Raw genomic sequence first — 14,066 nt, 5'->3', positions numbered from 1 at the left:
TTTGAGAGATTCACTCCAAATTGCACAAAATCATCTGTATAACTTAAAAGTAATTTGAATAAATAGAAAAATAGAATCAGGTAGCTGCCCAAAAATAATGAATATTACAACATTAAAAAATTCCAAAGAAAAGTAAGGAAATGTATTTTAATATCTTATTGTCCTTATGGATTAATCAGTAGGCTGAATCTTTGTGGTTTCCCTGGTATTAGGGCAGCTATCTATAGTGGATTTTCTCTCTGCGCAAACTGGATATTGTTTGGTCCTTTTGATGATTCCAACAACATTGTACTTTTCTGATCTATGGGGCAAGGTGGCCATGCGTTTAGGGGCGCACAGCTGTGAGCTTGCATCCAGGAGATAGTGGGTTCGAACTCCACTGTCAGTGGCCCTGAAGATGGGTTTCTGTGGTTTCCCATTTTCATACCAGGCAAATGCTGGGGCTGTACCTTAATGAAATCCACGACTGCTCCCTTCCTACTCCTAGCCTTTTCCTATTCCATTGTCACCATAAGACCTTTCTGTGATGGTGCAACGTAAAGCAAATGCTAAAAATTGTTTATGATTTAGGAATTGGGATGCGTTCCTTGTAAGTACTTCATTAGGGTATATTTATTAAATGCTCATTTCATGCTTGGTATATGGTCATTTTCTGTCTTCTCTGCTAATCTCTCTTATGTTGTTCATATTTTGTATGTTAACTTTCCCTACCATTCTGTCAAAGAAATGATTATGTTAATAACTAATTTATATTTTGTCCTTCAGATGTCTCGGAGGAAGTTCATGCTCTTGTACCACTGGCAAAATTGGCTCAGCAGCTAGGAACAGAACTAGTGTTCTCATTGCCTCATCGAGAAAATGCCAGAGTGTATCAGAAATTATTTGGTTTATTGGATAAGCTGAAAAATGATAAAGTTATTCACTCATACGGTATATCAGATACAACATTAGAAGAAGTAAGTAACGATTTTTAACTAATTCTATGTTTGATGGTATAGATTTTGTAGTTGATGTATAGATTGATTATGTCAAATGATGTCAGTGTTGTTCTTTAAGCATGTTTCTGTGTCATATTCTGTGTTTTTTCCGATTACCTTATTTGCAATCAGTAATGAAATAGTACAGAAGAAAGAAAACTTCGAGATATTACAAAACTCAGTTCTTAGTAAATGTCATAACTAATGTATAAACCAACATACTTGTTGTTATAACATTAGATGTACTAGAAAAAAATACACTAAAAAGAGAGAACATACTGACAGAAGACACAAGAGACCAACACCTTTGACAGCATTTAACACGTTCGTGGCCTATCCGATATGGGTAACCATTGTTGCCGTACCTTAATAAGTTTTTTTCCTTTGTCCTTATCCATTTTAGATTATCATTTGAATTATTTCAGTAATATTTCTGTGCATGGGAGACATGACGCACCTGGTGCCTCAGAGGCACTACCAATGAGCTTTTCGCCTGCAGTGCCGTTTGACACAGTGTATGCGTCATGACAGGTAATGAAGTGGAATCAAGGAAAGAATGTTTTGTTCAGTCATAGATATTCATTAACTTTCTTACAACAGATAAATACATTTTTGAACATTTCTGACATAATGCTGTCAGAAAGTTGGTAAAATCTGTGTTATTGCTGTGTGAACAATCGCTGTACGACATACCTAGTCAATGCATTAGCCTGTTATAGTGCACTGCAACAACAAACACAGATAGATATGGCATTGTTTGGAGTCAATTACTTCTGTCTTTTGCGGAATTCCATGAAGTATTGTTCAAGACACAAACCTGGATGAGTTGGATATGGCACACTACAGTAGAACATGCAGTCCTGTGCCGCCGCACCTCTTGGTAACACTGTCTACACGGCTTCTGCAATCTACACCCATTCTTTGTAGCCACACATTTACTGGCAAAATGTGAAAATGTGTTCCTGTAGGAAGTGTGATACATTTTGGGAGCCTATGAGACTACGTTTCTTCCGCTGAGAAAACCCTGCAACCTCACTACCGTATTTCACGGCATAATCGTCGCCACCGCGTAATCGTCGCATCCTTTATTTTCAATACAAAAATCGGACTTTAAACCTTTAATTACATAATCGTCGCACGTCCAAATTTTGTTCACTAATCTGGTTAAAAGGTAAATGGAACTGCAACGTAAGTTGCACATGGATGCGCAATTTAAATACGTGTATGGTTTATGGGCAATTTGGCAACACAGTCACGTTTGCGACATGTTGCACAACGTATAAATAAATAATACCGGTATATGTACGACGCATGGCTTACCGGTAGACTATCGGCAGTTTGACAACGTGGTCGCGAGACAGTGTACTACCGTATTTATTCACCACCTACATATTATGCTTACCGGTAGGCTATCGGCAGTTTGACAACGTGGTCGCGAGACAGTGTACTATTTATTCACCACCTACATATTATGAGTACCCATTTGAAATACGTAAGGCTGTAAGTTATCGCTTATCGGCAATGTCGCCAGGAAATACCGGCTAGGTAGGTTGAATGGACCTCGAACCAGCCCTCAGATACAGGTAAAATTCCCTGACCCGGCCGTGAATTGAACCCGAGGCCTCCGTGTAAGAGGCAAGCACGCTACCCCTACACCATGGGGCCGGCTCCTGTGTTATTGCGCACGAAGTGAAATCCAAGACGATAACGCAGATTTCCACGGAATTATTCAGCCGAATTATTTACGATGTCTCAGTTGTCATCGCTAGACTCTTATCTTACTACTACGTCATAAGTGTCCGGGCATGGGATGAAAACTTTTATCCAAGCAGTCAAGATAATTATTATCCAATGCTATTAAAGTTTTATTTTATAAACTCGTCAGTAATGTAATGTAAAATCATCAATAACTGGGAAGAAATATTAACCTAATTACCGTATGTTTAAAAGAAATTGAAAAAAAAAAATGAATGTTTGTTACTGTCGTCTCGGAATACAGTCAACTATACAGTAGATCTACACCGCGCTAGCTAGAGCTCCGGTTTGCGAGCTTTGCGCAAGCGCAGTAGTGTGTCGCAACCAACGAGCTAAACTGATAAATTGTTGCATGCTTCCTTGCTGCCTAACAGTATTGGCTGCTCTGGAATGGACAGATCACAGATGCATTTATTTGTTTCAGATTTACGTGATTACTGTAGACATGTGTGTGTGAGAATTTAAGTTTTTAATTTGTGTTTTGGGTGTTTGCAGAAATAATTTGTTTTAATAGTGAACAATTACGGAAAGTCATTTATATCGCAAAACATTAACGTGTGAAGCATTTATAAGCGATTATGGGTAAATATAGAAACTATTCTGCGGGCTTCAAGCTAAGCGTAATTGCCTTCGCTGAACAGCACGGGAACAGAGCTGCAGAAAGAAAATTTCCTGTGAGTGAAAAGTTGGTGCGTGACTGGCGGAAAGTAAAAAACAAGCTAAAAAGCACAAACCCTTCTAGACGCGCGTTTAGAGCTCCTAAAACAGGGAAGTTTCCTATAATTGACGAAGAAGTGTTTAGGTACGTCAGTGAAATACGTAACAATGGCTGCAGTGTATCATAATTATGAAATGTTACAAATTAAGGGACAGGAGGTAGCGCGCAAACACAACATACCGGTAACTCAGTTTAAGGCGACTCGTGGGTGGATTAAGGGGTTCATGCGACGACACAATCTGTCAGTGCGAAGGAGAACAACACTAAGCCAAAAGTTGCCTGCTGATTACACGGACAAGATTGTAAATTTTCACCTATTTGTCATACGTTTGCGCAAGGAAACTTCGTACTTGCTTTCTCAAATCGGTAATGCCGATCAGACTCCAATCTTTTTTTGATATGCCTCGCAACAGCACTATTGCGCTACAAGGATCACGGAGTGTATTAATGAAAACCAGCGGTAGTGGGAAGTTGCGATGCACGGCAATGCTAGCCATTACAGCTGACGGGAGAAAGTTGCCGCCTTGCATCATTTTCAAGAGGAAAACGATGCCTAAGAATATACAGTTTCCCCGTGGAATTCATGTACGAGTGCAACCAAAGGGTTGGATGGACGTAGAACTCATGCTGGACTGGGTTAAAACTGTGTGGAATAGAAGACCTGGTGCACTACTAAAACAACCAGCTCTGCTTGTTTTAGATAGTTTCCAAGGTCACCTCGTGAACGAAGTGAAGCAAATTCTCACTACAAATAAGACACGACAGATAGTCATTCCTGGTGGCCTAACATCTGCTTTGCAGCCACTAGACGTATGTGTTAATAAACCCTTTAAAGACCACTTACGTCGATTTTACAACGAGTGGATGATGAGCGGCGATCAGCAATTGACGCCCGCCGGAAATATCAGGCGTCCACCCGTGGACTTGTTATTCTCGTGGGTGAAGAAGAGTTGGGATCTAATACCACCTGAACTAGTCTCCAAGAGCTTCAAAAGGACTGGGATTTCGAATGCACTAGATGGTTCCGAAGATGACGCAGTGTGGCAGGGAGACGAAGAATCTGATACTGGTATTAACAGAGGCGAGGACGGCGCATCAGATAGCGAAACCTGCGATAGCGACACCGAAGATTTGGAATAAATTGCGTACCGGTAAGTCCGCATTTCACAACAAAGCGATAATTTTTGCAAGTGTAATATTTTAACTTTAATACTCAAATTAATGACAAATTAACTTAATACGTTCATTTTTATTTTCAGGTTGGAAAAACGTTCGCCGAATTGTTGCGAAAAATTATGAATTTTGTTTTAGACTATTTTAATTATTTTGATGTATAAACGCGAGTATTACGTGCATCTTAAATTTGTATCAAATACAATTTAGTTGTAAATACATTTTTTGAGTAATACAAATACTGGTATTAAATATTCATCGTATAATGGTCGCACCCTACAATTTTTTTCGAAAATTTTGGTATAAAAAGTGCGACGATTATGCCGTGAAATACGGTATTCTTCGTTGACATCATAGAAAATTATGCCGAATTGTAACAACTACGGAGATAGTAGATAAAAATTAAATTGATGCCCACTTGGAGCATATGTTTAGCAACAGCTTAACAGTGCACAGATAAGAGGTCTGCTTGTTTACATAGGTACTAGTGAAAATACAAGCTTTAATATTTGGCATGGCGTTTGGCGCGCGTATGCCGTCATTTGCATTAAGTGAAAGTGGAGTTACAGCTTATAAATCTCATGTTTATTCCGTATTGGCTCAACACAACTAAGGTTAAGTTAAGAGTAAGTTCCCACCTTCCAATACTTATCAATTTCTATATAATAGACTTATTAATTACATAATATAATCCATATAACCTCTAGTACATGTTTCGTTCCGATATGGAACATCTTCAGCTAAAATTGTTAACAACACGGCGTAAGGGAGGACGTTAAATACGACAAGATTGTCTTTAAGACACATTTTAATAATCCTACCAAACTCAACTTCAACTACGGTTATTTTATCAAGATTTCCTCGATAAATCACATATAAGAAAATCCTGTATTCTTCAATTTATCTTCAAGATCGACAAAATGTACACGCCTCCAACATGAAGAACCTTATCGCTGTTTTTAATTCGCCACTTGAAAACTGACTTGTTGTGTTTTTAACCAACATGAATGAACTTTATCTCATCATCTTTATCATATGTTTTAATTTTCGAGCCATTTTATCATATCTTTTAGCTTATGTATCATCTTAACATCAATGTATTTTAATTGTCTTGCCATTTTACCAATTTTAGCTGAAGATGTTCCATATCGGAACGAAACATGTACTAGAGGTTATATGGATTATATTATGTAATTAATAAGTCTATTATATAGAAATTGATAAGTATTGGAAGGTGGGAACTTACTCTTAACTTAACCTTAAAGTGGAGTTATGACACACATGTCGTCATCGGCTGTGAACTTGTTAAGGACACTCGAGGATCTTGCCTCTACAACACATTGAACATACCAGAATCCTTTGTTCTTATTCTCCTCAACCCTAAGGTTGGTGGGTAACATGCGGGTCTTCCAAGCATTTCCATTCTTTGGCCAACAGCTTCAAGTGGCAATAGGTTGCTTGCCTGCAATGTTGTCTAAAAATTGCACACTAGATCTTCCTTTGGTCCTTTTACCTTCCATTTTTCCTTCAAATAGGGTGGTGCACCAGTCACAATAACAAAGCAAGTGGCTAACAAAGCTATTTCTTCTCTTGTTTAAGGTTTCAACCAACGTGCATATCTTACTTGCTCTTTCGAGAATGTTTTTGTTTGTGACTCTATCAGTCAACTCTAGGAGTCAATGCCAGTACCACATCTCAAAGGCTTTGAGTTTCAGCACTCCGCTTTTCCCAGGGTCCATGTTTCTGACCCGTAGCTTACAACACTCCATACAAAACTTTTCACGAAGTTTTTTTGTACCTCCACGCTGATGGTCTTAGATGTTAGGAGAGACTTCTTTTTTGAGAAAGCCCCTTTCACCTGTGCAATTCTGGCATTTACTTCTCTCGTACATCTTCCGTCAGATATGATCAGACTTCGTAGATATTTGAATTCCTTCATTTGATCCAGATTTTCTCCATCCTTCAGCACATTGGCAGTTTGGTCAGTATCTGTTGTACACACATTGTTGTGGTCTTCTTTTTATTTATTCTCATCCACACCTCTCTTTTAGCAATTTTTTCATGTGAGTTAGTGCCTTCTTCATATCTTTTTTCATCTTCACTTGTCAGTGCTATATCATGTGCTAATTGTATGGTACTGTACAGTTTGCCATTAACATGTATGCTATGATTGTTGTGTTCCTAAAAATTCCTTTATGGCTTCTTTTATGTAGATGTAAAATAATAATGGTGATAGTCCACATCCTTGTCTAATGCCCTTTCCAAGTTATGCACTTCTCTTTATTTGCCTATCAATGCTGTCTGGTTCTTGTAGTGGTGGTAAAGTATTCTTTTGTCCCTATTTTGGTCTATTTTGAACTTTCTTAGGATTTCATATCATTCTGCAATGCAATTTTATTTTACGTAAATAAATATCACACGAGAATACGTTCACTTCCTTGTATAAATTACTTTATTTACATGGTAAGTCACAACACACCATTATACATACAGTACTAGCAAGTGACACTGCAACTCTTAATAGCAGAGTACCCTGAAGTCGATTCTGACAAGTACAGATATCAACAACACTTGACTGACAGCTCGATATATATATATATATATATACTATTCGATCAACCATCTAGAATTATCGATTTCTGGAAGAGTTCTTACAATACTGTAATGGAACACACTCGAAACATCGATCGACCAGCTAGTCGAATGGGTACTCAAACTTTCGTTTACTGTTTACCATTACACATGGAAATCTCTACAACATTCCTAATGTTTCTACATGTATCTGGATAATAAAAACCTTACAGTAAGTTTCCAGAACCCCTCATATGTACTAAGTTATAGTACAATAAGTCTTACATACGAATATTATGGAATTTTCTACCGCTTTTGACTATATAGATTTTAAGGTTAAACTTATACACAATACGTATTTGAGGTTATACAAAGTTTATAATACATAATTACAGGGAAACCATATATTAGTCATGTTTGACATTTAATAAAAGATAATTTAACATTAAATAAACTATAATTAAAATATATTAAACATAATAATTGAAGGGTTTTACACCAATTACGATGTTGTACCTATGACATTCAAACCGCACATTCCAGTGTACGTTATGAAAGGCTTTGTCTATATCATTGAACGCAATTACCATTGGTCTGCCTATTTCTAGAGATTTTTCGATAATGACTCTGGGACTAAGAATGGCTTCACATGTGCCTCTCCCTTTTTGAATCTCAACTGTTCTTCTGAAATATTATAATCTATCTTCCTCTCTATCCGGTGGTAAATAATTAGAGTTGTAATTTTAGAGGCATGGGAGAGGAGGCTTAACATTCTGTATCTTCACACATTTGTGCTCTATCCTTTTTTTGGGGGGGATAGGAATAAGGTTAGTTTGCTCAAAATCTCTTGGGATTTCCCCTGTTATGTACATTTCATTTATTAGCTCATATAGATTGGCTTTGGCTATATCTCCTAGTGCCTGTAAGATCTCTGCAGGGATTTTTGTGTCTTAATCTCATGAGAGCTGCATCAAATTCTTCTCTTGAGTATTGGTGGTCCTAGCTCATCACCTTCCACGTGGTCCTCACTTTCCAGGACATCTGTGTCAAGAATTCCTTCATGTACTCCTTCCAACATAGCACTACTTCTTCAGTTAGGGCTTCGCCATTCTTACTCCGGATGATGTTCAACACTTTCTTTCTTGTTCCAAATTGTTTTTGTACCTCGGTGTATGCTCTCTCGCTATTACCTTTCATCATATTTTCGTCTATGTTTTCCACTTCTTTTCGTACCATCCTTCTCATATTTTCCTTGCTTCTCTGTTTATCTTGTTCTGCAGTCTTTCATGTTCTTCCTTGTTTCCTCTTGCTATGCACTTCCTACGTTCTTCCATTAACTCCAGTATATCCCCAATGATCCAAAGTTTGTACGCTGCCTTTTCCAATCTTCCAAAGCATGCATCAACCATTTGAGTTATTTTCTTTTTTTGTATTGTCCCATTTCTTGTGTACATTACTTCCTGACATCTTTCTGAAGTCAATATTTTCATAATTTTTTTCTCTGACCTCATTTAAAGCTTACTCGTCACTTTTTACCTTGCTGATGTTCCATCTACGCTAGTACGAGGGTTAAACCTTCCATCCGTCCTCGTTTGTGTGGCCAAACAAGCTGAATCTGCTGTAGTGTAGAGGAAGCTTGTATGTTTTCAACACTTTCTGAACTGATATTAGCCTGCTGATCAAAAATACATATTGTAGCATAAACAGTACGTGACAAAACAAAGAGTACTGAAATTAAAATCATACTCTGAACATCAGGATACATCATAACTTGCAAGGTTATGACGACAACATGTATCTGTAATACCAGTATAAATGGTCCGTTATTGGACATTATAAATTTTCCAACTAACTCATTCCTGGTTGCCAGTGTTTGCCCCAGTGTGCTAAGTTGGGCTCATCAGTTGGTAAATAGCACACCCACCCAGATGCATGGCTAGTGCATACTGTGGAGGCCACTGCATAGGCTATGTGTTTAATCTTACACGTTGTTCTTAATGGTGCTGTGGATTGTCAAATATGTTGATATACGTAGGTTGTTGCAAAGACACAAAAGAAATGACTATCTCTGTAATTTCAGTACTGTTTGTTTTGGTTCATTCTGTATTGTCGATCATTATTAAATTCTATTGCATACTCTGTAGTTAATTTTATGAAGACCTTGGACGGTTTTGCAATATTGACCCATACCATTTACTACAAGTTTTCAGAATCTGCGCTGGACATGCGAGTGTCGTGGACTGCAAGCTCAAAATGCTCCTTCAGCATATAAAACGGCAATTTTCTGAAAACCCTCAGAGTTACAAAGAAAAAGTTAATTGACATTTTTATAGGAAAATTCATTCTCAATCACATATGCATCCTTTTGCTTAATGCCAACAGTTAACTAGTTATTTTGGATTTTGTCAAAACTTTCAATTTTTTTTTTTTTTTTTTTTTTTCCTTTTTCTTTCTGGAAAACTGTTCGAGTTAGGAAGAAAGTGTATTAGAACATTGAATTCCAAGTGTACATGGTGGGCTCCCTTCTTTAATGGGACTAACTGTTCAGGCAGCATATTCAGTTTTAAAGGTTCTAGACTAACAGTTTTTCAAACTTTGCTCTACTTTTTAAAACACTGACTGCTTTCCTGACAATCTACCGTAGAAGAAACTTGTGTGCTTTTAACACTTTGTAAAGGATTAGAATAGGTGAAGAATTATCTGATCCTCTAGTGATTAAGATGGTCTGTATTTTATTATGTTTATAAATGATATCAGAGAGAAACTGGAATCCCAGAGAAGGCTTTTGTAGATGATGTTATACTGTATAGTGTAATAAATAAGTTACAGAATTGTGAGTAACTGCAAAATGACCTCGACAAAGTTGTTAGATGGACGGCAGCTAATGGTATGATGCTTAACAGGCTGAAAAGTCAGGTTGTAAGTTTCACAAAGAGAAGAATTCTCTCTCAGTTTTAATTACTTTGTTGATGGGATGACAGTAACTCATGGGAATCACTGTAAGAACCTAGGTGTTAATATAAGGAAAGATCTTCATTGGGGTAATCACATAAACGTGATTGTGAATGAGGGTTATAGATCTCTTCATATGGTTATGAGGGTATTTAGGGGTTGTGGTAAGGATGTAAGGAGATTAATATCGAATAAGGATAAACCAGTGAAGGCTAAAGGAGTAATGCACAACGAATATTACTTACCTATAATGACATATGCAGCAGAAATCAGGACAATGATTCAGAGAGATGAGAGTAGAGTACAGGCAGCTGAAATGAAATTCCTGAGGAGTACAGAAAGCAAAAAGGGAAAGAGTGGGAAATGAAGACATTTGAAAAGAGCTAATGTGCAAAGACAAAATGACAAACTGGGACAGAACAGATCGAGGTGGTTTGGAGATGTTACGCAACCACTGACAAGATGGATAATGGGGAAAAGAGGACAATGGAGAGCAAGATTACAATGGATTGACTCTGTGAAGAACAACATAGGACAACAGAACCTGGACTGGAATACGAGTTGGATGAGGAACGGTGGAGAGACAGAATAAAGTGGAGAGGAACCATATTTGCCCCCACCCAGTGTCAGCTAGAAAAGGCAAATTGATGATGATGATGATGATGTACGTAACAGGTAGGGACCCTCTTAGAGGCAGCCCTGCCCAGGGAGTGGCGCCCCTACCTATGTGAGTCCCAGAGCACACTGACCTAATGTGCAACATCTGGTAAAGGGTGTCAGCTCAGGATAACGAGTGAAGACCTCAACGGCAGCAAAAGCGGAGAATATGATTTGGTACGGTGGAGCTGGTGGAGGAGGCAACCCATTCCTCTGGGGGTAGTACAAATGGAACCCACTGCCTTGTGGGATGAGGAGGGATCCTCAGAGGCTAAGGGAGTAAACCCCGAAAGAAAATCCTCAATTACATTAGGCCTAGCAAGCCAGTAAAAAAGCTTATTTGCAGTTGCTTTCAAAACACATAAGAGCCTCAGAACGCATTTATCAACTAAATTAAGACACCAGTATGAGCAGACTCATGTCAGGGATGATGGTTTAAGGCCTGATGATAGACAGGGTCTTGCCAAAATCCAAAAATCCCGTAGGAGACTAACACGGATTGGGACCAATTTACTCAGTCTTGCAGGAAAATGTGAAGAACTAGTGGACCTCATGAAAAAAAGGAAATTAATTATGCTGGGGCTGAGTGAAACCAAATGGAGAGGGAAAGGAATGAAGAAATTAAGGATACAGTATACAGTGTATTGGCATGAAAATGACAAAAAGATGAGGAACGGTGTTGGTTTCATCATGAGTAAAGATCTAGGAGGAGTCGCTGACATTTAGTATGTTAGTGAGAGAATAATAAAGGTGACTGTGTATTTAGGGAAAGAAAAACTAACTTTGGTACAGGTGTATGCACCTCAAACTGGATGTTGCCAAGATGATAAGAACCAGTTTCTTGATGATTTGGAAAAAGTTATTAGTAAAGAGAGAGTAATCATCATAGGAGATCTGAATGCATAGATTGGGACAGATAGAACAGGATATGAGAACGTAATGGGACCTCATGGATACAGTGGAAGAAATACAGTATGGATATGGTGGAAGAAATATAGAAGGTGAACATCTCCTTGACTTCTGTGTAAGGAATGGGTTGGTCATGAAAAATACTTGGTTCAAGAAGAGACAGAGCCATAAGATAACACGATACAGTTGGGATGGACTACAAAAGACTGTAACTGATCTCAGGTGCAGAAAGGAGCTGAATGGTAACAGATGTTAGAGTAATACCCAGCAATAGCCTTCGCAGTGACCACCGTCTGTTAGTAGCGGATCTGAGAAACTTCTATGTGCCAAAAGTACAGAACAGGAAAATGCCAAAAATCAAAGTATGGGAACTCCAGAAAACAGATCAGAGAGATGAGTATCAGAACTGGATAAAAACCCTGTTACCAAGAGATGAAAGAAAAATGGAGAGGCAGCATGGGCCGGACTAAGGGACACATTGGTTAAGGAAGCAATTGAAATTTGTGGAAAGACAAGTATGAAAACAAGGGAGAAGGAAACACCGTGGTGGAATGAAAGAGTGAGAGCAGTAATCAGGGAAAGAAATCTCTTGCGGAAAGAAAGGGATCAGGAGAAAAATAAACTGGATCTTGCTAGAGACGAGGCAAAGATCAGAAATCTCAAACAATTACGGTATACCCAAACAAAAAACTGGATGTTAAAAGAACTGTTACAGAAGAAAAGACCAAGGCATGGAATATATTCACTCAGAAACTGGAGGAAGACAGTAGAGGCAATAATAAACTACTGTATAGTGTTATCAGAGGTAAAAAGAAACCAATGGATACCATAAAGGCACTTGAAGATGAAAATGGAAATCTGGTTAGGATAGAAAGTGATATGAGAGAAGTCCTGAAGAATCATTTCGACCACCTACTGAATAGACCAGTTCAAGAACAAAATACAGAACCAGAAATCCAAGTTTACAATGAGGAACCTCCCATCACCTGGACAGAAACTGTGACAGCCTTAAAATCCATGCTTAAAGGAAAATCTTCAGGTGCAGATGAAGTGAATGTGAACATGATAAAGGCAGCAGGCATCCAGGGTATTTATTGGCTGCACAGAGTACTAAATGCCATATGGACAGACAACAAAATACCTGCAGATTGAAGCAAGGGCATTATAATTCCCCCGTTTAAGAAAGGCAGCAGCCAGAAACCCACCAACTATAGAGGAATAACACTGCTTTCTCATGGGCTAAAAATTCTAGAGAAGATCATAGAAAGGAGATTGAGAGCTATCATTGAACCACAGTTAGAGGAGGAGCAATATGGATTCAGAAGTAACATATCAATAATAGATCTAATTTTTAGTATCCGCATGCTGATGGAAAAGTATTGGGAGAAAGGCAAGAACCTGGTCATTGTATTCCTGAATATAGAAAAGGCCGATGATAGTGTTACAAGAGATAAGATCTGGGAGTGCCTGAGGAAAAGAAATGTGCCTGAAGGACTGGTAAGGAAAATTCAGATGTTGTACAAAGACTGTACTAGCTGTATACAAATTGGGGAAGGTCGATCATCATGGTTTGAGACCAAGAGTGGAGTTCAGCAACAAGGAAGTGCACTGTCCCCACTACCGTTCATCACTGTTATGGACAATATAATGAATGTCAAGGAAAAGTTAGGTGAACTGAATACAGTGGCCTTTGCTGATGATATCATGATTTGGGGTGAAACAGAAGAGGAAGTATAGATCAGACTTAACGTATGGAAATCCCAGTTCCAGGAATATAACCTCAGGATCAGCGAGACCAAGACAGTGGTGCTGGCAGTCAACAGAGAAGGGCGTCCAGCAAGTGTAAAACTAGGCGACCACCAGCTAGAGTGTGTGGATAGTTTTCCTTACCTTGGAAGTGTAATCTCCTGTGATAATTTCGTCAGAAAGAAAATTACAAACAGAGTGTAAAAGGGATCAGAATTCAATCAACAAGTAAGAACACTTTTATGGGATGACACGATTTCAAAACCGGCCAAACTGATGATGTTTAACAGCTATTTCATACCAGTATTGACCTATGGTATTGAAGCACGCACCCTCACAAAAAGAGATTCATCTATCGACTGCAAGTATCAGAGATGAAATTTCTTAGATCCACCATCCAAAAGACGAAGATGGACAAGTTAAGAAATGACGAGGTGAGGAAAGAAGCCGGAATAAAGACATCCCTATTAGACTGAATCGGCACATTCAGACTACGGTGGTACGGGCGTGTGATGAGAATGGAGCCTACAAGAACAGCCAGAATAAGTTTGGAAAGGCAGGTAGAGGGGAAAAGACCTCCAGGAAGATATAAAACCCGATGGATGGAC

At 38.5% G+C, this 14,066-nt stretch overlaps 1 protein-coding gene across 1 annotated transcript in view; it reads left to right on the top strand.

Moving 5' to 3' along the window:
* LOC136874341 (phospholipid-transporting ATPase ABCA1-like) overlaps positions 1 to 14,066 on the top strand; it is a 372,334-nt gene that overhangs the window by 211,649 nt on the left and 146,619 nt on the right. Inside the window, 1 exon segment of the mRNA XM_068227760.1 lies at positions 766 to 956. Coding sequence (XP_068083861.1) covers positions 766 to 956 — 191 coding nt within the window.

Source organism: Anabrus simplex, chromosome 5, assembly GCF_040414725.1.
Source record: "Anabrus simplex isolate iqAnaSimp1 chromosome 5, ASM4041472v1, whole genome shotgun sequence".
Lineage (NCBI taxonomy): Eukaryota > Metazoa > Arthropoda > Insecta > Orthoptera > Tettigoniidae > Anabrus > Anabrus simplex.
Note: the sequence above shows the minus strand (reverse complement) of the source record. Positions and strands in the feature narration are given on the sequence as shown.